The sequence below is a fragment of the Cupressus sempervirens genome, chromosome 8, assembly GCF_028749045.1.
Source record: "Cupressus sempervirens isolate cs-2001-9-10 chromosome 8, ASM2874904v1, whole genome shotgun sequence".
Taxonomy (NCBI): domain Eukaryota; kingdom Viridiplantae; phylum Streptophyta; class Pinopsida; order Cupressales; family Cupressaceae; genus Cupressus; species Cupressus sempervirens.
The window spans coordinates 272,697,286-272,723,555 of record NC_143125.1 but is presented as its reverse complement, the minus strand read 5'-3'; the positions used below and the strand labels follow the sequence as shown (position 1 = coordinate 272,723,555).

The window sequence follows — 26,270 nt, the reverse complement described above, 5'->3', positions numbered from 1 at the left end:
TGTAGTTACTCACTGTTAATCTCCTATCTTAAACAATTAGTCAACTGTCGAAAATTAATTCACAGCTAATATTGAAAAAATAACACAACTGCAACTTCACCAAAAATACATAATAAAATTTACAACACAATCACACTATTTTCGAACAAATCGTCTCTGGAAAACCCCTAAGGGAAAACCAGTTCTACAGATGAGGAATTATATTAAACTTTAGCAAATTAAAAGATACAAAATTCCTTATCTCTTACTGGCAGAACTTTGACAACCTCCCAATTTCTCCTGTTGACATTCCCCCAATTGACCGTTGCTATCACTATAAGAATACTTGCTATCACTGCATATACTTCTCAAACTTGTTTTCTCCAAATTTCACCTGAACCCCTTTTATATTATTCCCATTGGAAACCAATGGCCAGCACTGATTCTCAATCGATGGTACCAACTTGATATCTTATTTATCTATCTTGTAGTAGAAATGCACAAACCACACACTACTATTATGCTTGAATTTATCGCATGAAAAACTAAATAGAGGTTTGACATGGCGTTTGAAAGTTAAAACAAATCGACTAGAGGTCTAAAAGTAAAGAAATATTGCAACCCAATACAACATTTTAAACTTCAAAAACCTTGTGATAGGAAAACTAGTTGGTGGCAGCAATTGCTCATCCACCTAATTAGATTTTCTTATTACTGTCAAGCATGTTACTTCACTTCTCAGTTGGAATTCTTCTCTACTAGTTGCTTCAGAACACTAATACTTGCCTTGCATTCTCAGATTCATCCCATACGCGTCTTCGTATAGATGTTGCGTCTCTTACTGTGCAAGGTCTTCTTGACGAATTATAAAGACACGGTTGGTTCAACTTCTCATTCATTCAATATAGATAAACTGGCCCATAATAAGAGCAACAAGTTTAAAACTGTCCTCTTGATGAAACGACTGACAACCACAAGTTCCTCCAAGGTGTTTCACTAACTGATACCCTAAAAGTGAATTATTTCCTGCCTCGTTAATGTACCAAGCAAAGATAAATATTAAGAAGACAAAAATCATTAGGAAACTAAAACTTAAAATGAATTATCAACCATGTCCTAACGAAAAAAGATAAACCCACACAATACCAGTGTAAAGCAAATAAGTTACAGAGAAAATGATGACCTGGCCATATGACTAATCTCATATGTACAACTAAGAGACTAACCTAGAAACATCCACTTATTAGTCCCAGCATAAATTATAACTCAAGCAAGCTATACAGAAGGGATAGTCAAATAGAATAGAGGAAACAGTGACCTACTAATATTACTAATATCAATAGGAGACTAGCTCAGAATTTTCTATTGTCGTCCTACAGATTGTATAATGGTTTAAAGAAAGCTTCCGTATTAAACATGGCCCAATTGAATACCAATACACTGTCTCTCATGTTGCAACCTTCCATACTGCAACAGGCAACTGAAAGTTCAATAACACACACAGGTGGAGGACGGTGAGGATTGCAACAGCAAATTTGAACACTTAAAATTGAAATTTCTATTTGAGTGAAACACTGAAATATTAATATTAATTTATACATATGAATGCACGATCACATTACATAATGATCGTGAAGATAAGTTAGGAAATATTACAGTTTTTTTTTTTTAACAATTTTACAAAGTATTTTCTTTTTTTGGCAAAAAGAACAATTGACGTTCAGGATATTATGAAGCTACTACTATGCCCCTGGCCATGTCCCTGGCAGATGGGGGAGGTCCATTGATGTATCAAGGATGTTATATCCCCAGCCAAACACCCTCACTTCCACTTCCCACCCAAAAACAGGAAAATTTCTAAAACATCTCAGGAACACAAAAATATTCAAAAGAAATGGGGATGCAAGGTTGGAATCCCCAAGACATCCAGGATGATCAGGATAGCCCAAAGGACAAGGCGCATGTCCCTGTGTAACTAAACATTCCATGACTAATATCCACATAAAAACTCTGCTTAACTTAAGTATCCAGATCCTGGCATACTTGCAGGACCATGACCTTGGAATTGGCCTTGTGATATGAATTGCGGCCTGGCTTGATTGGGAAGTTGACTCTGGGCAAATGCTTGCCCAATTGCTGAGGTCATTCCTTGTGGCTGCTGCTGCTGCAGCTGTTGTTGCTGCTGTAGTTGTTGGAGCTGTTGTTGCTGCTGCTGCTGCTGCTGAAGCTGCTGCTGCTGCAACTGCTGCTGTAGATTGGGTTGCTGCTGTTGCAGATGGGGTTGCTGCTGTTGCTGCTGCTGGAGCTGCTGTTGTAGATGGGGCTGCTGTTGTAGATGGGGCTGTTGTTGCAGATGTGGCTGATTTGGCAGTTGTGGCCTAAACACAACAGTGTCCTAAAGACAAAAGTGCAAAAAGTATTAATTAAATTCCAGAAAAATTTTCATAATGATCAACCACATATCTAAAGAATATAACTCACCCCAGGAAAAAGCATGCCAATCATTCGGCCTGGTCTATCAGAACTAGAAAGCAACAGTGTCTGGTTAGGCAGTTGGATCACTGCAGACTGCCAAAAAGAAAAAAAAACCATATCTAATTATGTAAACCTCTTTGAACTTATTCTAAAGATCAATTAGCCAAGTAGCAGTAATAAATGCAATGTTGATAGCCATTCAAAAGAAATTGCAGAGAAGTGCAAAATATTAGAATAGAAACAATTAAATTAGAACTTTCACCATACAATTTGCACAACTGATAATGAAAGAAGTAAAAATTGTTGAAGTTTGTAGCTGCGATAAAGATCTTTATCTCTGATAAAAATATGTTTGTTATGACCGTTATGGTCATCTTCAGCTGAAAGAGATATTTGTGATTATATTTAAGTTAATATTATGCAAAAGATGTGTCATATGTCATGCGAAGAGGCATGCATATGAAAATGTGAAATGTTGAATATGTGGAAATTGAAGGGTCGTAGATTTGGGACTCAAAGAGACCTTCGCGTGTAAGACGAAGAGTCTCATGCAATCTAGTTATACGATTGCTTAGTATATAGTAATTGAATCAAGTGAAAGCTTTGTACTGAATTTTTTATTATCAAGACAATAAAAGACATTTTGCTGGTGTGGCTGGGTTTTTCCCTTCAAGTGGAAGGTTTTTCCCAGGATAAATATTCTGTCTTTTGTATATTGTTTTTACTCTTCTTTGTTGCTGTTTATCTAATATCTGGGCAAAAACATTAACATGTTATCAAAGCCTACTTTAAATAACAGCAATTACAGAAGTTTCTTTTTCACAAGTTCATGTATATGTTGAGGTTTACATAGGTGTTTTTTAGGGCGTAGCGTGAGGCAGTTGCAGAAGGCATTTCATAATGCCAAAGTGATGTGGTTGTACATGTTTCTAATGATGTCGAAGAGCACCATTGGAGTAGGGAAGTTTGGGAAACAGGCCAAGATCTTGCCGAGATCTGTGAAGCATCTCATCTAATACTGCAGGCTTCACGGTACTAAGATTTTCTACAACATGACACATCTGGACTCAGAAATATCAGGTTTTTGGGCAAAGTTGCCTCTGATCCAGAAACTAATCTTCTTGAGTCCCGAGGTGGAGTTCATCTGGTGGAAAGTCTATGATGCTATGTTCGCTGACATGGTTTTTGAGCCCCCTCTAGAGAGCTTCAAGGAGCATGATTTTTTTTAATGCATGGGTGCCAAGAGCTTGTGTATAATCACAAGATCTGGATTGGGCTGTATACTGGCTCACTTCTCCTAAGGATTTTTCCAGTGGTCGCTGTATACTCGCTCATTTCTGCTACCTTACTGATTGCCCAAAGTTCAAAGCCGACAATCAGTTGGCCATTGTTGATCTTCTTATTACTTCCTCGATCAATTTTTTAATGCCAATTCAAGATTGGTCTTGGAGCTTATATGCAGGTTTTCTGGAAGTAGAAGAAGCCAATAGCCTCTTATCCATCACCGTGTGAACTTGCAGAGAGTCTTCCACTAATACAGGCGTCATCAAATAACACAACCGGATACTGAGTTTTTCAGGTTCAAGACGAGGAAAATGGGAACTTTCCATACGATTGGGCATTGTCGCGTTGCCCTGTTTTTGCATATCAATTCAAGAGCGAAGTTCTATCTTTCATTCTTTTTTTTGGTCTCTTTTGTAACTGATAAATCCTTGATGAAATGGCATCACCTGTTTCTTATCGTGGCAGTCGTGTTGAGTTGTATGGCTGCTTTGTATTTTTATCAGCTGTATGTCAGTTTTGTTATTTTTTCTGTGAAGTCAGTGTAAAGAGCATGATTATTGATATAATACAAGCACTAGAATGTCAAAAGGAGCTTGAGAGTTATTGAAAATTCATGTCCTTTCTATGAGAATCATGAGTAAGTCCCAAGGCTGGATTGCTTCACACTGTGTTTTTCGGAAGCCTCTCATCGCTGCTAGAGAACAATTATGGCAACCTGCTTTCTTCATTGAATGAGATTGGAACCTGCTTGGGGATTATATGCTGGTGTGATCATTATCAAGATATTGTATATGCTGGTGCAACCACACTTCTGAATATTTTTGCACTGCCTAACACCCATCTCCTAAATCAACGTATCCCAACTTCTGGATATCTTCTCAGTATATCCTTCCAGACAGGTTGGGCAAACTCTGATCTGCTACTTTCTGCATCTGTTAATTGATTAAGTTGTTGGGTATACTGCAATAGCTTTAATCTCATATTTGTTGACACTGGCTATTGGGTGTGTTTGTAATAATTTTATCACAATTTTTATCCTGGTGTGGGGATCTGCTTACATCTCTATATGGAAGGTAAACAGATTTTGAAGTTATTCTTGGTCAGCTTGGCCCCAAAGGTATTGATATTCGGCCATGGAGACCTCAAATGTGCAGGGGACTCTGTCAATTACTATTATGTGTGTCTGAAAGTTGTAATTGTGCATGTTGCAAAAGCATTCAGTTGTCAAGCTCAAGTGCAAACAGGGCCACAAACAAGCAGCTTCAGGAGCTTGATTGGAATACTTGCGTCAGAATCTGTGATATGGTCAAGGCCTCAGAACTTACTGGCTAGGATGTAGCCCAAGCTGTCAAAAAGCATTTCACAGTCAAAATCCCTTTTGAGTAGATATCTGTGTGTGTGTGTGTGTGTTGACATTAGATCTCAAAGAGCTAACTATTTATGATTATATCTCTTGACAGTGATTTCTTTTAGCATTGATAAGTTGATGTCAATTTAATCTCTATTGGTTGCAAGATGCAACAACAATGATCTTTAGAGAGAAACTATTCAGCTAGGGAGATTACATGAAAAAGGGAGATGTCCAATCCTTTGCAAGTTATTGCAATACTCAGCAATCTTATTGTGATAATATTAAGGTTGGAGACACTATTATTTAAGTTATCCTTGCTGAGGGGGAGTCACTATTATCAAATTGTCCCTGCTGAGAGGGAGACATTGTTATTAAATGTTGTCCCTGCTGAGAGTGAGTCTATGTTAAGAGAAAATCTTAGTTATTAATGCATTCTTCTCTGGGAGAAGTCTGAAGTGAAAGCCCTCATTCCACCCTCTGCGAGTAGGTACGGTGGACCACCCTCTGCAAATAGGCATGGTGGATATGCATTCTTCTTTACAAAAAGTCTAAGGTGAAAGCCCTTGTTCCACCCTCTGCGTTTAGGTATGGTGATCACCCTTTGTGAGTAAGCATGGTGGAGAAGTTTCGAAATAAATGAATTTGTTCTACCCTCTGCAAGCAGGCGTGGTGAAAGTCATGATGCTGACTCCATTATGCGTGCTTATGTAGTAACTATGGCAGATTATGTTGAGATAAAATATGTGAATTTATCATTTTTTTTGCAGCTATGTGTGCATTCCTATCTAAAAGATCTCTCTCTTGCTAAGAGGGAGTATTGAAGTTTGTAGCTCCAATAGAGATCTTTATCTCTTATAAAAGCATGTTTGTTATGACCATAGTTATACCGCCTTGGGAGGCAAGGGGAATAGTTTCCGAGACGGGGGGACAGAGAGGCCTTGATTTGGGGACGGCGGGGGACGGGGGGGTGGCGGGGGGAGCAAGGGTGTATATACTATACATATGGTACTTAAAATGCTAGTTATGAAAATATGTACTAAAATTATACAATATAACTTGATATAATCCTATAAAGATGTCAAAAACAGTAAACTTAAACAATAAAAAATTGAACATTGAACATTGCATTGAAGTTTTGAACTGGAACATCATGATTCACGATCAAATGACAAACAAACAATGAACATTGACATTGAACATCAGCAAATATTAGTTTATATATCAGTCTTCAGATCAATAATATGAGTATCTAGATTCTACTATCTAAAAGTAATCAATGATCATATGAGTCATGACATAAAGATGATTACAATAAGTATCATGCGCCATGAATCATGATATCAAAATAAGTATATAATATTATTATGCAAACAAAAACTACAAGTCTCCCCGCACCCACAATAAATGAGACTCTGTCACATCCCCCCGCAATAAAGGAGACTTTGTCGCATCCGCACGCAATAAAGGAGACTTCATCGCGTCCCCCTGCACCCACACAAGAGGCGTCTCGCCATTTCAAAGAAGTCTGACTATCTCTAGCGGATGTGGTGCCCTAAGTGGCGCCGCCCGAAACGCCGAGACGTCGTCCCCCCATCTCAAGGACATCCACGTCTCCGAGACGGCCCAGTTTTCTAGGGAGGGCGCACCCCCGTGTTACACTTGTTATGACCATTATGGTCATCTTCAACTGAAAGAGATATTTGTGATTATATTTAAGTTAATATTATGCAAAAGACATGTCATACGTCATGCGAAGAAGCATGCACGTGAAAATGTAGTGTTGAATATGTGAAAAGTTGAGGGGTCTTATTTTTGGGACTCAAAGAGACCTTCGCATGTAAGATGAAGAGTCTTATGCAATCTATTTATATGATTGCTTTGTATATTGTAATTGAATCAAGTGAAAGCTTTGTACTGAATTTTTTACTATCAATAAAAGACATTTTGCTGGTATAGTTGGGTTTTTCCCTTCAAGTGGAAGGGTTTTCAGAGGATAAATATTTTGAGTCTTTTGTATATTGTTTTTACTCTTCTTTGTTCTGTTTATTTATTATCTGGGCAAAAACATTAACAAAAATTAGATAATTGTTAGGAGCATTCGGTCAATGGTTTGTATTTTGGTCACTGTGGAATGATGACTAAAGACAGCAGACTGCCCTCAACTGGGGCTTTAAATTTTAATAAATGAATGATTAAGCTTTAAATTTTAATAAATGAATGATTAACCTTCTAAGTTTTTGAATGACTAACCTTTCAAAAATTACATGCAGAAATCAAATGATCAATTTATTGTGTGCATATCAACATAAGCTCTGGGCTCTGACTACTTCAAACACTTCTATTCAACTATACCATCTGCAGAACAGCTATATATAGTAAATACCACTTTGCAATATCCATGATCCTGTGTCACGGTTTAATGTGCTTTCCTCCTTCGAATTTCATGCGATTGAAATACCACTTCTTAATATCCAAGATCCAATGTTAAGGTTTGTTGTGGGTTTGTCACTTGCATTCCGTCTTGAGCAGTTGGGGCAATTTGTTGTCATTCTTATGGTCTGCTTTTTTCTTGGAAATTCTGATTTAAGTTGCCTATCCCTTTTCATATTGCTGTTGGGTTAACCAATACTTATTGAGTTGAAAGGACATTTCTTTACAATGCATTAACGTATCCTATGTTGATGCAAGGATGTTAGAGAGCAATGCCCCAGCCCCCTCTTCACCTTATTAATGAATTCACTCCTTGTTATTTAAATACAATATACTGAGTGGTGCTGCCCCCACTTCGTCTAGTCTTACTGTTCTGGCAGAGTGGTGATGGTGACAAACCCCTACTTCATCTAATGTGTTATTCAAAGCATTGGCATATGTAAATTCATCATCATGCGGGTAATTTTAAGACAATAATCAGCAAGCTACTCTTCATTAGTTTATGTGTTTCATCATATATTTCAAAAAAATGAAGATTGGTTATTACGTTTTTCAAAAGATACTTTCTTCCTATAGCTTGTACTAGTAGGCTTCTATATGGCTTTTTAACAATCACCAAGTTAATGAGATTCAAAATAAACCATAAATTTCCTATGGTCAGAAGGGAAAAGAAACAGGAAAAGGCACTCTTTGAAATGGGACTGCCACTGTCTGGCTAAGAGGCAAAGGGACGACTTAGGCCTTAAGGACCTAAAGAAACATTGTATTGCTCTTGAATTTAAATTAATCATTAAGGCTCTAGATGGTAATGAACCTTGCAAAGTTCTGGTGAGCAACAACATTCAACTTCTTGTTCCTGAGCATGCTAAAACCTAAAAGCTTCATTTTAGTGATCTCCTTATTAGCAGATAATAACTCCTAAGAATTGTAACACACCCTTCTTGGATTGCCCTATATTATGCCGTAGAATCACAGATTCAATAAAACAGTGAACATAATATAGATAGTTGTAGGGTTTTGGCAATGCAGTATCAGTTTTGAGCTCCGAAGTTTGACGAGTGGTCAAGCCAAGTCTCCAAGGATGCAAACATAGACAAGTCATATGGGTCAATAGTCATGTAATGTCCCCTTTTTGGGACATTAGAAATATTGAAGTCTTATTTTATATAATGTTAAATTTGACTATGAGACCTAGACTCAAATTACTAAAAGGTCAATTTAATGTTATAAAGAGGGCAAAAGGTCAAGGAGGAATAAGATGAAATGGTAGAGAGAAGTTGAAGAGTCACAAGAGAATAGGATGAAAGCCAAAGGGGAGTCGAAGATCCTTAGTTTTGTGCATTAAACGGGAAAAGTGGCTCATTGCCAGTTATGCTTGATTTATGATTCAATTTAGTTTTCTCTCTTGTAAGAGTTTTTAGAAAGCTTCAGCTTTCAGCTAGTTGGAGGACATAGCCCCACATGCTGGCAAACCGTGAACGCAAACCCATTGTCCGAGGAGACATCAGTTCAGGTGTTTCACGTGCGCCTAATATCCCCATTGGTTGCCAACATCAGTATTTCAGGGTTTAGCCTAATATTGGATTCTCGTAGGCTAATGAGAACGGTTAAAGGGTCTTCTAAAGTTTGGTTCATCTCCAACATTCAGCGATTTATGGATTTGGCTTTCATTCAATGTCATTTGGACCCCATTTGCCATACTATGTATAGCAAGTCAGGGGTAATGGAGATTGACCCTTTCTATTTTTAGAAACTATATTTGGCCACATGAGGAATTATGAGGAGAGATTCCTATTTTAGACGGCATGGCAATCAGACAAGTATTTCAAGAGATATTAAAGTTTAAGTGATTTAAGTGATTTATTTAAATATTTTAATGTTATAAAGTCACTTAAGTGACTAAAAGACAAAATTGGCTTTTAATCCCACATTGCCTAGTCGTTTGTGTCTTCCCTCATATCAAGGTTATAAAAGCATGGAGCTACATTGGGATTAAAACAACAATGAATATGGTAAATATAATATATTGCTACCACGGTTGCTTTAATGTGACTGGGCAACTTTGGAAAAACCCCTCGAGTTCCTTGAGAAAGTTGGACGTCACCCCAACCCCTCATACTGGGACTAATGTACAGTTCAGGTAGGAAATGGCAAGTGAACAGTGATTTCGTATCAAGCTGAAAGTAAGTTATTTGTTACAGTCAAGTAGGAATTACTTGCTTTGGTTCTTCCTCCATACTTTCAGTGATAGTTATTGCCAGCTAGGGAGGTAAGACTGCAGTTAGCATAGTCCTTGCAGTGTAGACAGGTCAAGAGACACCTCAAGGCAGTAGGAAAAGTATCCACAATCAGACAAAGGGAGTATCAAACTGCAGTTACAAGCCGAGTCTGCAGTCACATGTTCAACCCAGCATCTATGTCTATGTTATGAGAAGGGATGTAGTCTCCAGGTTGTAGATGAAATTAATTCTGGATCACACAAATCATAGCAGGAGTCACAGTGCATCAATATACCTCGGCAACAGTCTACTTAGTGCCCACATCCAAGAGAGAAGGGACGGTTTGTTGATTATATCTGGGAATGTAACTTACAGCAGAGTACAATCTCCAGCTCACATGGACAGTCACCCACAGCAGCCCACTTCAAGATACCAGTAACTTGCTGCAGATTCTCATACCTTGTTACTTGGGCTGTTCTCCTTCGGCAGCTAACATCCAGGTGCATTAACTCTTGTTTGTATTGAAAGACTGTAATCAACTGCTGCAAGTAAAAACATTGAATTTGATTCATTCCCTTGTCATATTTCCAGTAGTGGGTAATCAATATTAATCCTGTTATCATTATTTCAAGCATTGCTGTGTAATTGCTAGAATCAATTTATTTCAATCTCTATGACTTTGGCATGTATTACCAGAATCAGTTTATTTCAATGGCCCTATAGTTTAATACAATAGATCGTAGACCAACTGTTTGACAAAAATTCCATCAGCATAAATGTTAATTTCTGGATCAGATTAAGTAAGGATTATTATAGTGGTATCAGAGCTGGTCTTCCTGCCAGCTTGTGGATTTATAACAGAGGCATATTTTTATGAGGATTTATCAGAAATAGTTTAAGTTGAGAGATGGAGATTGTTGAGTGTTTATGCAAGTAGAAATATGTTTGTGAATGCAGTAGTGCAAAATCGTAGTTTTGGGAGATAGTGGTATTGTGATTTTATTTTATTTTTGCTATCATCACAGAGATAATAAAAGTCAGAAGCCAATAGTGCTATGAAATGAAGCATTGTTCAGTAGCAAGTACATGAAAGAGGAAGTGAAACACGTACAAGACACTCAAATGACTCGTAATGAGAATGAACAAAGACGAGAATGAGAGAAACTTTGAAGGCTATTAGAGATGAGCAGGACAATATAGCCACTGCATTTCAGCAGCTTATACGTGCTATGCAGCAGTTAGCTCTGCCTCACAAGGCAGCCCCAAATCATCACAGCGGAGGTGGTAGTGTGGCAGGATCACCCTGAGCTACTAAGGCCCCCACACAGAACACTGATAGGCCTTTGATGCGCGTTTTTAATGCAGAGGAAGAGGTAGCACCACTCGCAGCACCAAACTTACTACCAGATAACGTTATGGCAATGTACAATGAATGGGATTTATTCATTGATCCGATTAAGCAAAATTTGTCCTTTGTTCAATACTTTATTCAAAAAATGGAGAGCTTGTTAGATCCAGAGACAGTTGAGAGGACAGTGAGGTATATGGTTTCTGCCTTTAGAAGACCGACATCGAGATTGCAAGGAAGGAAACTTGAGTTTCCCTCGACAGGTGTCTGCGATGCATATGTACCTATATTTTGTATGACATCTGCTAGTCCTATCTGTCGTGTTTATGATGAACCCAGTTCACAAAGATCAATAGATGTGTCAGTACCCTTGGTGGATAGCAGCACTAAGCTTCAGCACGTTGAGGCCCCTAGAGTTGTTACTACTGATACTTTAGGCTCTCTTGAGAAGAGAATTATTATTGGAGATTTGTATGGGAGTTGTCATAGTGTTGCTCCAGTGCAAGAGGCAGTTGTTTCCTCAGGTGGGACCCATGCATGTATGGAGTCACCCAATTGTGCTACCGGTGATTTGGATGTTACAGCGGAGTCAATAGATGTGGGTTCATGCTCTAGCGTTATTGATTCACGGCCTGGCATAGAGTCATGTGTGCAAAGTCAGGTGACAACAGTTGAGACTCCATTAAGTGACAGGTATGCAGACAGTGTGGACATCTTTGGTGATTTGTTGGATGATGTTATGATTTGCACCGGGTATGATACCCCTTGTCAGATATTGGGTGACGACCCTTATGAGATTTTGGATGAGTCTCGGAATCAATGTTTACAGGATCTTACTTTTGAGATGGAAGCTGAGACATGTGGAGATTGAGATTGTGGGGGCTTCTATTTCTTCGAGGGAGTTGTTTGAGGTACATAGTAGTTGTATCTTGGATGCAGAGTTGTTCAAGGACGATAGCACATGTATGACTGATCTTCTGGTGGACAATTTTGATTCAATTTCCTATCACAGTGCAGTTAGTGAGACACAGAGCTTATATAGGAGTCAAGGGTTACAAAGACATCATGTGACTTTTTAGTTGAAGGTGAGTGATAGTGACATTTATTCATCTCTTGATCGTTATGATGTTATTGGACATATGCTAGCTACATATGGTTGGCGTGCCCCAGTGTCAGATGAGCACAATGATAGTAGTCCTTCCCTAGCAGAGGTTCATGCGCTTCGAGAGGCTATTAGGATCTTGAAGCAAAGTTACTCTTAGTTAGTTGATGACAGAGATTACCTTCTCAAGTGGGGTAGCACGTGCTATGAGGTGTTGTTAGGGAAAGAGGAGGTGGTTGAGCTCACCCGGGAGCTTGAGGTGATAGTGGACTCTCTTCAGTATACTCAATTGGCGCTTCAGGAGTCACAGTCACAGTCACAGTGGGGTGAGGTTACCATGGAATTAGAGTGGGTACAATCAACACCAGCCCCAAACCCTGTTCAGTTACATATTGTGGTTGGTGGTGAGTTTGCTTCCACGGTTGGGGATGAGGGACATGATGATGTGGCGAACACATTCGTCCAGGATATGAGTGTAATATGTACAAAGGAGGCGAAAGCATCAGCGGAGATGGGCTCTCATGGTGATTTGCTTCCTTCTATAGGAAGTGAATATATTCCTTCTTTTCATACCGCTGGTAGCATTGGACAATTGGCATTGTCACATTTTTAGAGAGATCAGCTATGGATTGTGAGGGAGCAGATTGATGCTTCCACATATAATTTCTACTGTACTGAGTCATTCATGGAGTATTTGCTGGAGAGCTCGGATTTGTGGGAGATTTCATACAATATATCTAAGGGTGCTCTCATTTGGGGCTCTCATGCTATTCGACGATTGGTGAAGAAGATTGTAGAGATGTTGGTTGCAATGCTTCCCAATAGAGATTTTGTGGTTGGCCTTGCTAAGGGGGTTACCTAGGATCCTGCCTGACCAATAGTTCAAAGTCAAAGATTGGAGCCATCTTCAGATTTCTAGTTTGATGACAATGAGCCCTTGATAGAGATTGGGAGTTTATATCAACATTACACTGTGAGAAGTGCTCATCACTTTTCTCTTGACTCACAGGTGGAGGACTTGGTTTTCAGTGTTATGGATGGTGACAGGAGGTTTGGTATTCATTACACCCACAGAGGGTGTACTTCTTCGCTATTGGAGGGAGATTATGAGATACAAAGTATTGGAAAACAGTTGGATGTGCTAGTGACTGAAATGAATAAAAATCACAAACGGATGACCCCACTAATTTCAAAGCCGAGATTTGAGCAAAGAATGATATCACTTTTTCTAAGAGCAGAAGGTGATGATACAGCCACGGCTTTAGATTTGCCGAACATTTCTTATGAGACACTACATGAGTTGGGCACACTCGAGGTGGAATGTGATGAGGATTTATGTCAGGTTAAGTCAGATGATGCAGTTGTCGGCAAAAGTTCCCCAGATCATGTATTTGATGGTGATGTAGCGATAGTGGGAGTAGGAGCATGTGATGATACTGTCATATTGGCAACCACTTATGTTTCAGTTGAGCCATCCATTGAGGAGTTTAGCAGTATGCATGTGGTTGTATATGTGTGCTCCAATAATAGTACACTTGTTATTGTTGATGAGGTAAGCAATGTAATGATAGAGTCATGTTACACTATCGATCAACAATGTGTTGATGTTCACTTCATGGATAATCCTACTTTTAACATGGATCTAACATTGTTTTATGACAATCCGTTGTTTGAGTTTGAGGTTGATCACTCACCTGAGTGGAGTGGGGCCCAGTTTTCACCATCTGTAAAGATTTAGTTTTGTGTTGCGGCAATTAGTAACATTTCTATGTCTACAGATTTTGAGATGGCTACACCTATGGTTCATACAGTTGGCATAAGTGCATATGGTTCTCCTGTAGCTATGTCTCTTCAAGGTATTGTTGATTTGAATTCCAATCCATTTTATATTATATGGGTGAGAACTAGGATAAAGATATTTTGATATTCTAACTCCCACATCATTAGCACAAGTTTTGAGTTCTATACTGTAAGTTATGTTGTTGGTCCTGATAATGTTAGTGGTACGCAGTTGGTTCAGTGTTAACAGGAGAGTCATGTACTGCTTCATTTGGGATCCAGGTGGAGGTTGGAATTCACTGTTAGTGTTGGATTGCTTAGGGGCAAGCAATCTTGGGAAGGGAGGACTGTAATGTCCCCACTAGTTGCCAACATCAGTATTTCAAGGTTTAGCCTAATATTGGATCCTCATAGGCTAATGAGGACTGTTAGAGGGTCTTCTGAGGTTTGGTTCATCTCCAACATTCAACAATTTATGGATTTGGCCTTCATTCGATGTCATTTGGACCCCATTAGCCATACTTACTATGTATAATAAGTCAGGGGTAAAGGAGATGGACCCTTTCAATTTTCAGAATGTGTATTTGGTCACATGGGGAATTATGAGGAGATATTCCTATTTCAGACGACATGGCAACCAGACAAGTATTTCAAGAGATATTAAAGTTTAAGTGATTTAAGTAATTTATTTAAATATTTTAATGTTATAAAGTTATAAAGTCACCTAAGTGACTAAAAGACGAAATTGGTATTTAATCCCACATTGCCTAGTTGTTTGTGTCTTCCCTCATATCGAGGTTATAAAAGCATGGAGCTACATTGGGATTAAAACAACAATGAATATGGTAAATATAATCCACGGTTGCTTTAATGTGACTAGGCAACTCTGAGGAGGAAACCCCTCGAGTTCCTTGAGGAAGTTGGATGTCACCCCAACCCCTAATACTGGGATTAACGTACAGTTCAGGCAGGAAACGGCAAGTGAACAATGATTTCGTATCAAGCTGAAAGTAAGTTATTTCTTACAGTCAAGTAGGAATTACTTGTTTTTGTTCGTCCTCCATACTTTCAATAATAGTTATTGCCGGCTAGGGAGGTAAGACTGCAGTCAGCATAGTCCTTGCAGTGTAGACAGGTCAAGAGACACCTCAAGGCAGTAGGAAAAGTATCCACAATCAGAGAAAGGAAGTATCAAACTGCAATTACAAGCTGAGTCTGCAGTCACATGTTCAACCCAGCATCTATGTCTATGTTATGAGAAGGCATGTAGTCTCTGGGTTGTAGATGAAATTAATTCTGGGTCACACAAATCATAGCAGGAGTCGCAGTGCATCAATATACCTCGGCAACAATCTACTTAGTGCCCACATCCAAGAGAGAAGGGACGGTTTGTTGATTATATCTGGGAGTGTAACTTACAGCAGAGTACAATCTCTAGCTCACATGGACAGTCACTTACAGCAGCCCACTTCAAGATACCAGTAACCTGTTGCAGATTCTCATACCTTGTTACTTGGGCTGTTCTCCTTCGGCGGCTAACATCCAGGTGCATTAACTCTTGTTTGTATTGAAAGACTGTAATCAACTGCTGCAAGTAAAAACATTGAATTTGATTCATTCCCTTGTCATGTAGTGGGTAATCAATATTAATCCTGTTATCATTATTTCAAGCATTGCTGTGTAATTGCTAGAATCGATTTATTTCAATCTCAATGGCATGTATTACTAGAATCGATTTATTTCAATGACCCTATAGTTTAATACGAGATCGTACACCAACTGTTTGACAAAAATTCCATCAGCATAAATGTTAATTTCTGGATCAAATTAAGGATTATTACATTTTCCATCCTCAGTTGAAGAAATTTGTATTTGTCTTCTTTCATGATATCTTGGTGTACAATAGATCTTGGGAGGAGCACTTGGTGCACCTCGACACGGTGTTGGATATCTTGGCCAAAGAGTCCTTGTATACAAAGGAATCAAAATGTGATTTGGGTATGACAGAGTTGTTATATTTGGGTCACATCATCAGTGCAGAAGGCGTACACATGATCTTGAAAAGATTCGTGCCATTGTGTAGTGGCCTTCACCGGTGAACCTTACACAATTGAGGGGATTTCTGGGATTATGTGGTTCCTACAGGAGGTTTGTGGATGGATATTCCAAGCATGCAGTACCCTTGGTAGATTTGATGAGAAAGGGAGCTTTCTTGTGGACTCCTGAGGCACAGGAGTCATCTGAGAAATTTAAGAGTTGATGACTTCCTGTCCAGTGTTAGTGTTACCCATTTCAACAAACCTTTTGAGCTACACTGTGATGCTTCCAGAGAGGGCATTGGAGCAATGCTTATGCACGAGAAGCACCCTGTTGCTTATGAGAGCAGGAAATTAATAGGGCCAAAGTACAGCTTCAACATATATGATAAGGAGATGTTCGCCATTATGCATGCTTTGGCTAAATTCAAGCAATATTTGGTAGGTAGCAAATCTTGTATCAAAACTGACCATAATAGCATAAAACACTTTTTGGGGCAGAGAGATCTCAATGATAGACAGCAAAAGTGGGTGAGCAAGTTACAGTCCTATGACTTTGATATTACATATTTTAAGGGGACACAGAACGTAGTTGCTGATCCTTTATCACATAGGCCCCATTTTAGCTTATTGATAGATATATCGGAGAATTGGAGACACGATCCTTGCAAAGTATGCAAAGGATGCATGGACATCTGGATTCATAGATGGAACTATTTAGGACAGCAGATATACCCTTGTGAATGAGCTCATCATTTACAAAGGGCGAATATTTTTGGTTCCAAGCTCAACAGTGAGGAGGATGGTTCTGAAATCTTTTCATGATTCACCTATGGCAGGACATCCTAGTTTCTACAAGACATACCGGCAAATTAGAGAGCACTTCACATGGAAAGGGCTCAAAGAAAAGGTACTTCAGTATTTTAGGGAGTGTCCCACTTGCCAGTAGAATAAGCAGGAACACTCCTATCCAGCCGGTTTACTTAAGCCACTTCCGATCCCTGATAGGAAGTGGGAGTGTTTATCTATGGACTTCATCACACGATTGCCTAGAGCCCAAGGCAAGGACTGCATATATGTGGTTGTGGATCACCTTACGAAGTTTGCACACTTCTTTCTGATCACTACTACACAGGTGGCAAAGTTATTCTTCAAGGAGATATTCAGATTACATGGCTTATCTCGGAGCATTGTCAGTGAGAAAGACAACAGGTTTGTGAATCACTTTTGGTAGGAGCTATTCGGGTTGTGTGCGACAAAGCTCACTCCGAGTAATACCTACCACCCCTAGATAGATGGTCAAATGGAGATAGTGAATAAATGGGTGAAGGGGAATCTCATAAATTATATAGCAGGGCAACAGAAGGCATGGGTAAAGTGGTTTTATCTCTGTGAGTATTGCTACAATACCACTTATCACATGTCTATTCAGATGTCACCCTTTACAACCCTATATGGGTATGAGGCACCCAATTTTATGGATTTTCCTTTGAGTGACAGTAGAGTGCCCAGTGCAGGTGATTTGTTACAGGAGAGTCAAGACATTGTTAAGACTCTCAAGGATAATATAACCAACGCACAGAATCAATAGAAGCAGCATGCAGACCAGAAGAGGACTGAGCGGACTTTTAAGGTTGGGAATATGGTGTATCTTATGTTGTAGCCTTATTGTCAATCCACTCTCAAAAAGAGTGGTGCCTCAAGAAACTTATGCCACGATACTATTGTCCATTCAGGATTATCAAGAAAGTGGGAGAGAGAGGTGGCTTATGAGTTAGATTTGTCGGCGAAGAGCAAGGTGCACAACGTTTTTCATGTCACGCCTCCAAAAGGCACTAGGACATCATATTTTTCCTTCTACAATGCTTCCACCCTTGGATGATGAGAGAAAATTGGTATTGGTGCCAAAGGCTATCATTGATTTAAGGGAAAGAAACTTGAAGCAGCATACTATAAGGGAGTATTTGGTAGAGGATGCAACATGGGAGAATGAGGAGATTTTGCAGCATCCGGACTTGAAGTTGCTTGAGGACAAGCAATTTCAAGAAGGGCAACTGTAATATGTCCATCTTTTTAGCAACTCAGTGAAGTTCTTAGCCTTTACATTCTCCAAAGGCTAAGTGAAGAAATAAAAAAAAATTGATTAAATTAATTTCTTATAAAGTCTTTTTAAAAAATTAAAATTAAAGGGTGAGTTTATATTTAATTAATTTAATTTTCTAAAAGCACAATTAATTATTGTATTGCAAGGGGAAAGCCTCTAGAGAGTGCATTTTCTAGAAATACAATTAATTATAGTATTGGAAAGGGGGAAGCTTCTAGAGAATGCAATTAAATAATATTTTATTTCCTTCTAGAAGGGTGAAGGAAAAGAATAAATGGAGGTGAGAGCTTCATTGTTAATCATCTGATTATTGTGAATTGCATTTAATATAAAATTGGGAGAAGAAACTAAGGTTTCCGATTTCAGTCAGCCATTGAAGAACGTCAACTCTTCAGTGTTGCAACCATTTGAGGTAGTGAAATATCCATTGAATTTGGTATTCAGAAGAGCTTCAATTCAGGAGTTCTATTTGTGCTTAAATTGGAGAATACATTTATTGTTGGCTGCTACAGTAAGCAAGAATGATGTCGCGCTACAGTAATTATGTTTGATTCATCTCCATCCTTAGGCATCACTATTATCAAGTTCCTCTTGCCGCTATTAGTAGTTAACATTGTAATTTTTTTTTTGAGAATATGACTTTGCTGTGATAATTCAGAATCAGATTTTGGCATTACTATAGTCATTATTGTAAGCCATTTGTCTTGACAAACTCATAGCAACATTGTACATGAGAATGAATTCACTAAAGAAGATACATGTTGCATAATATTTGTTTGACGAAATGTCCATCTAATAGCATATGATATCAGCATAATAGTTGTATGTCAATTGTTTGTCAAAATGTCAATCGGCTGTAGGTGTGCATTCCATATCTAGTTTCCATGTATATGCATTGAAAATATCAAAAGAACTCCACTTGCATAGTAGTTCATTGTAAGAGGCATTGTAATATCATTTGCGAACATGCTAAATTTCTTAGCATTGAAAGGCAGCAATACAAATGTTTGACAATATTCCTTGAGCTATAATCAGTCAGTTTGGGCAAGGGATATTACAAGTTGGCATTTATTCCGCTTGTTTGATTGCATCAATCCAACAAATATACTAAAATTGATAGGTCTCATCAACAAGTAAAGCAACTATTAAAGCACATTGAAAAAAAAAAAATTATAATGACTATGCTAATAGAAAGCGAGAAGAAATTTCCTTTGCACTAAAGGATCAAACTTCTGTAGTAACATTTCTTCAGACAGATAAGGAAGCTGGTCACAATATCTGTTTATTCTGCAACAAAGGTCAGAGCAAAGAAAAGCAAATCTACGAGAATCTTGTGTTAATGGTATGGATGACAAAGTTACACACTTAACAAAGGATTTCTCTAGGGCTGGTGATGAAAGTGATCACGATGATGTTGAAGAGGAGCTGGAGTATTTAACAAGAATTGGCTGCCTGAAAAGAAGTCAAATAAAGATGTTGCTTCCGACTCCAAAATGCCCCACAAGTCCTATTCACATGATGAAGCAGCAATTAGAGAGGATGACATTGTAGAAACTCTAGAATTTTCTTCAGATGAAGATGAAAATAAATGCATGAGAAGATGTACAGTCAGCAAGGATGAGAAAACTGTACAACATGGAAAGCTTCCTTGAGGTAAAATATTAATAGCATTTGTCGAGTATCATCAATCCATATGAAGTGTCTTTGGGTGGACTCAACATATAGAAACATCTAATTCCAAAAAACATTCATCTAATTAAGAACACGATGCATCAGATCTTAGACAACGTACAGAGACAGTGACCCAAATATTTCTATTTGGGGTTTACAGTTAGAGAAAGGAAGGTGTTGGTATTATCACAAACAATGTAGCTAAGTATTGTGCCCTCACTCAAAGATTGGAAGTGTGTTTAAGAAAGGGAACTGAATGCATTCATCTCAAGATAAGCAGAAGGCAAACAATGATAATATTGCTGGCAATAACATTACACAAATAAATTCAGAATTACAGTCACATCTAGTGTGCCGCAGAGTTCATGACTTGAAAAGTCAATTATCGATACCTCAAGGCAGCAAGCAATCTCAGCCCAAAACACTTTGTTATAACATTTTCCAAAGTGCTGCAACAGTGTTGTTAAAAATCTATGTACACCAGTTTCCTTCAGTTCCAAGGGGCATCCATTTTGATAATTGGCAAATAAAGGATTTTAGGGTAAAATCTTAAAAGAAACTATGAAACTACAAGAGCAGTTAGCCCAGAAGTCTGAAGCCGACATGAGAGCAGAAATTCTTGACATTTATGGACAGTGTGAAGAACTTCCTACAAGAATTCAGAATGAGTTATCATTCAATGATTACTTGGATTTTCATTTAGAGCACCAAAATAGGACTAACATGACTAAAAGGAAGTATAGCATAGGATCTCCTAGCAAAAGACCAGTGCAAAACTATGTATGATGAATATCCAGCAGATCAAGGTCATCAAATTGAGGTTTTCAAAGAAGAAGAGCGGTCAACTACCATTGATTTACCTTTTTCCAGCGACCACGTAAAAGATGTTACCTAGGGTACAAGTTTTTATGTTGATGAATTGGAGGTTAGTATTAACAAACAAGCGGGTGAGGATGGGTGCACACAAGGTAATAACAGATTGAAAATTTTATTTGATGAACCATATATAACCTACGCCCATGACAAAAATTCAAAGGAACAATCCAAGATGACACTACAAGATGATGAGCTGTATCAACATGATAATGAAATGCACACATTTAGAAACCAGCTGAAGGTTAACAAAGAAATGGTTGTGGCATCCTTGATACATTATGACAGCACTCACAAAGTGGTTGAGGATCTCTACAGGAAGGTTCATAAGAGAGTGGAAGAAGAATGGCTTGTTTCTGATTTGCAGGTGATCAAAACAGACCTTGAAACTATGAAATCAGAATATTTGTATTTGCTTTCCGACAGAGATAACATTCTTAAGGTTGTTGAAACACATGTTGGTTAGCTAAATAAAGAAAAGAATGAGATTCATGAGCTCAATAGAGAGCTTAAGGAAACACAGGAGGCATTGAACGATGCTCGGATTTCCCTTCATGAAGCAGAAAATCAAATTATGATCACGAATCACTCTCAGGAGAAGGAGGATAAAGAAAGGCACAAGTTTTTCAAAGAAGTCATTGTTGAGCTTGATAGCATTCAACAAACTTATGACTTGGATAGTTGTCCTAAAAGACCAAATACCAAAGTTTTAGATCATATTCAGCTTATCGATAACCCAGTGTTTGAAGTAGATGCTGATTGGGTTTCCAATAATCCTCTTTTTGAGATAAACGAAGACTCTCCTTTTGATTATCGTGATGAAGATTATGATTTCAGGATATGAAATCCTGGTACAATTCCTAGCAATGAATATGGGCCACAGGATGGAAGTGGTGAATTGACTATGGTTATGCATCATAGGATCAGTCCACATTGGGTTTCTAATTTCACACCATACTGGAGTTGGTTGGATTATTTACATCAGCCTTTGGACAAATATTGGTGTAGTTTTGAGGAGAGTTATGTGTTGATCATAGGGAATGCTCTTTCAACTTCATTCTTATTCATAGTGTGTTACACTCAGTTTTTGAGTGACTTGTTTATTACATCATCTATTTAGGACGGGTTGTCATCATCTTCTGGGTTATGCATAGTTCACTGATACATTTCTATCTTCTCATATTGGCTTGTTACGACAACAGGGTTTAGGATCAATGTGTTGAGCATAGGTATTTTTGGCTTGTTGAGGACCTTGTTGTGATTCTACTCAGTTTGAGATAGGATTCAGTGGTATCAGTAATGATTAGAGTTGTGCAGTTTGCAGGTGCAGAGTTTTTTCAAAGAGTTATATGGGATCTAGGGATCCGGTTGAAAGATAGATTGCAGAGTCACATCTTGCTTCACAGTGTGGCCGAAATTATTTTCAGTTTGGACTACAAGGCTAGCTGCAGATTCGTATAGGATCCTAGTACTGATTGCTTGAGGACAAGCAATTTTGAGGGGAGATTTGTAATGTCCCCTTTTTGGGACATTACAAATATTGAAGTCTTATTTTATATAATGTTAAATTTGACTCTGAGACGTAGACTCAAATTACTAAAAGGTCAATTTAATGTTATAAAGAGGGCAAAAGCTCAAGGAGGAATAAGAAGAAATGGTAGAGGGAAGTTGAAGAGTCACAGGGGAATATGACGAAAGTCAAAGGGGAGTCGAAGAGCCTTAGTTTTGTGTATTAAAAGGAGAAAGAGGCTCATTGCTAGTTATGCTTGTTTTATGATTCAGTTCAGTTTTCTCTCTTGTGAGAGTTTTTAGAAAGCTTCAGCTTTCAACTAGTTGGAGATAACCCCTCGTGCTAGCAAACGGTGGACGCAAACCCATTGTCCGAAGAGACATCAGTTCAAGTGTTTCACGTGCGCTTACAGGTTTTTCTTTATTCTAGTATTCCAATCTAACTGTTAATCTGTATTAAGGATTGGATTCATAGTGTTGGTTATTATATTGTTGTTGTATAATGCAATAACATATTATAAGGACTAAGGAGTTATAAGACTTTGCTGGTTTTATCTTACTAGTTTGTAACTCATGGTTATATGCTCAACATCTTGAACGTTATTGTAAAATAACGGGTTATATTCTTTTGGAGAATCTTCTGGTTTTATTATACTATTGTATTCCATTTGCCTATATCTAAGTTTGAATGTTATATCTAGGAAGAAGTTGACTAAATCTCTATTGGGATTTCTACCGGTTTTCGATTGTGCTGAAAACTATCTACAATGTTTTCTTTCTGAATATATTGTTGAAAGGAAATTTAGTAAATATCCAGTTCGGGATATCTCAAGTCAATAATGTCAAGATGCAAAAGATTGCTGAATTTCAGTTGAATTTCAACTTGCCTTTGGATTTTGGACAAAAACGATAGAATGATACGAGTGAAAAATCCCTATGGAAATTGATTTTTCACTATGTCCAAATGAAAAGTCCCTCTAAAGATCGTGATGCAGGAGCATCCTGGGTGTAAGGGCAATCTCTCATCACCCAAAAATATTTCTAATTTGTCTTTCAAAAAGGGCTATCTTAGTGCAAAGTTAACTATTTTTGGAGGCTCGCTATTTTTAGCAGGTTGGTTGTTTAAACTTAGAATTTTCTGATTTCATCCTTAGAGGATCATTTTAGATATACCAATCTGCTAGTAAAATGTCATTGCAATATCAAGTCTACTTGTGAAGTTACTAAAAAAATTCGATATTGGCAGCATGGTATAGAAAATTTGAACTTAGTTTTGAAGGCTTTAGAGGCTCCTAAAAGGGGTCAAAACTTGGCTGATTGGAGCTTGCGTGAGTCAAATGTTGTAGATAAAGTCATAGCATTTCGGAAATGGGGTCAAAATAGTCAATCAAAGAAACTGGCAATAAATTATGGTCTTTGGAAGTCATGCCACCTGAAATGGGCAAAATGAAATTTCTTAAAAATTTATTTTTGAGTTCCAAAAGTTGTTGGGGCCTACTCTAATGTAATATGAAAAATAATAATATTCTAGGGTTGGTCAACATCAAGGTCTAGGATTAAATTTCTAGAACCTTCTTGGGAAGTGGAAAGTTGCCTATATAAAGAAGGCTAGTAGGGTTGTCTAGAACAATTAAGGGATGTTGGTGGTAAGGAAAACACCCATGTGGCTTGGCATATTTTATTTCTGAAATTTGTAATTCCATACTTCTGGAGATAATAAGAGGTCAACTTTTTGTTCTTGCAACTTTTTATTCCTCTATTTATGTTATGTGTTTGTGTTATTAAGGGAAGTACCCTTCATCAAATAAAAAATCGTTATTAAGGGGAGTACCCTAAATCAGATCAAAATCCACTCTTGGATGGAAGATCAATGAAATTGAAGTCAAAAACACCAAAAGTCCCTATGAGATTTATTTTCCATGAGCGATTGAGTTAGGTGTGAAGAGTCCCTGCAGAATTTGATTCTACACCTTCAAAACACTTTTTAAAAAATAGGAAATTGTTACATCCCAATTTTTGACCTAGCTTGAAATATAGACGTTGAGGTTCACATGAAGTCAGTTGGCAGTTTATTTTGATATAATCTGGCGTAATGGTAAGATAGTCATTATGATTTCAAGTGAAGATGACATGTTAGTTGATCGTTAATCGCGAATTCATGGAATTAAGATGAAAGGTTAACTGATATGATTATTTATAATATATAATTTAATTATACAGGAATTCCTTGCAAGGAGCATATCGAAGGGGTGGAAGCATTGTCAAAAAAGAATTAGGCAGGGCATCATCATCACTGGCAGATGGATAAAGGTCCTAGCAATTTGAAACAAGATACACCCATGGAATTGCATGAGTTATTTAAATAAATAATTTAAAATAAAATAACTGAGTTAAAATATAAAACGTATCTTAAATAGTTTTTAATTTATTTTTTTGTCGTAGTATCTTTAATAATTGTTTATAAATGTTCATTTGAATATAACCATGATTTGGCACCATTATCATTTAATAATTTAAAAGTTGTATTTTATAATAATGTTCAGATTATAATAATTATATTATTATAATCTTCGAATTTTAATTCTATTCTCTTCTTTATAATTCTTGTTTTCAACCGATTGACATGTTTAATAGTATTTATGTTTTAAATTCTTTTAGACTTCTTGGGAATTCGAAATGAATCTTGTAACTGTAGGAAGACGTAGAGACGGGCTTATTTTTATTTAATAGCTTCCTTATTTGACTACCGGCAACCTTAGCTATGGAGTTCCCTGTCAACCAACGCTGAAGAGACCGAGCTTTGTTCAGATCTAAATTCAAACCATTATCATCTACCACGGATTGCAGAGCAGGGTCGGGGGGTCTATTTAAATGCAGGCTCATCTCAGTATTAGAGAACAGAGAACCACGTAAGATTCTTGTTAAACTCGTGCAACCATTATACTTATTTGATGTTATAAATACATATTATAACCTGTGAGTTGACAGTTCGGAGCATGTTTTCCCTAGCATTAGCACGTAGAAATAGAAAACTATATTGAACAATAGATCTACCGTTTTTTTTCCATCACCAAGAATGTCGTTATCTTGTAGAGGTTATACAACAACAGTATTTAGGTGAAGTCTATCGTTGTCTATATTAAGATTAGCGAATTTCTTATATGATAACGTTTCACTGCTTTTATATGAGATGATGATTTCCTTTAATCTTATACATAACCGAGCATAAATTTCTCTAAATCATTTAAGATCAATGACTTGAAGGAACATCATCCAGTTGGATATTATTTTGCAAGATATTAGGTCATAAAGTATGTTCTATCGCTAATTGTCTCTTAACTATAACGGACTCAATTTGATGGAAGGAAATGCAATGAAGTTTAGAATCTAATTATCCCATTTATACTCAATTTGGAAAAGAATATGAGATCATGAAAAATCCAACGTACTGGAACTAGTATAAATACAGATTGAATCATGGGGGGCAGTAATAGATTACTAGTTATTGGAAAACTGTTCTTATATCACATATGTAACTTAATTCTTAAGAGCGTATCAATTATGCATATAGGAAAGCTGTGAGCAACTTAAATTAGCTTAGAATACATTCATTCATGCCATGCAAAGATGAAAATTCTATTATGAATCCGAACACCATGGAACTCTCCAGGCATTATGGTGAAGAGGTGGAATTTAATTAATCAAACATCTTTAAAGACATAATTATGTATTCACAGATTGTGAAATGTTAGATGCATGTAAATTTGACAGAACCGATTGCGCTGAGAATTTCTAACACCTAGATTTCACCTGGCTGTGTAGCCAAGAAAAAGGGTGACGAGGTGAAATAGAGGAATTTGTAACAATATGAATCAGTATCAGTTATGTCATTTTAATATTTACCATTTAATATGAATTAATTAATAGCTCATGCATATTCCTGTAACTGCGAACTCTTGTTGCCAAGTCGTATGGCGTGTTATATATCATGATGCCCAATGGATGGAATGATGTTCCCTGTCAAGTCCGTGTAGGGAGGGCCTTTCTCGTTAGGGATCATGTCGGGATTTATTGTGGTCCAAGGTTGGGTGGTTAAGCCCCTGACAATGT

At 37.6% G+C, this 26,270-nt stretch overlaps 1 protein-coding gene across 2 annotated transcripts in view; it reads right to left on the bottom strand.

The window, feature by feature from the left end:
* Positions 1-1,513: 1,513 nt before the first annotated feature.
* PFT1 (phytochrome and flowering time regulatory protein (PFT1)) overlaps positions 1,514-26,270 on the bottom strand; it is a 107,561-nt gene continuing 82,804 nt past the window's right edge. For both annotated transcript variants that reach the window (XM_089797434.1, XM_089797433.1), the window contains exons 14-15: positions 2,461-2,547; positions 1,514-2,374 (exon numbers count right to left, since the gene is read on the bottom strand). In XM_089797434.1, coding sequence (XP_089653560.1) covers positions 1,994-2,374; positions 2,461-2,547 — 468 coding nt within the window. In that variant the 3' untranslated portion in view covers positions 1,514-1,993. The remainder of the gene's footprint in view (positions 2,375-2,460; positions 2,548-26,270) is intronic.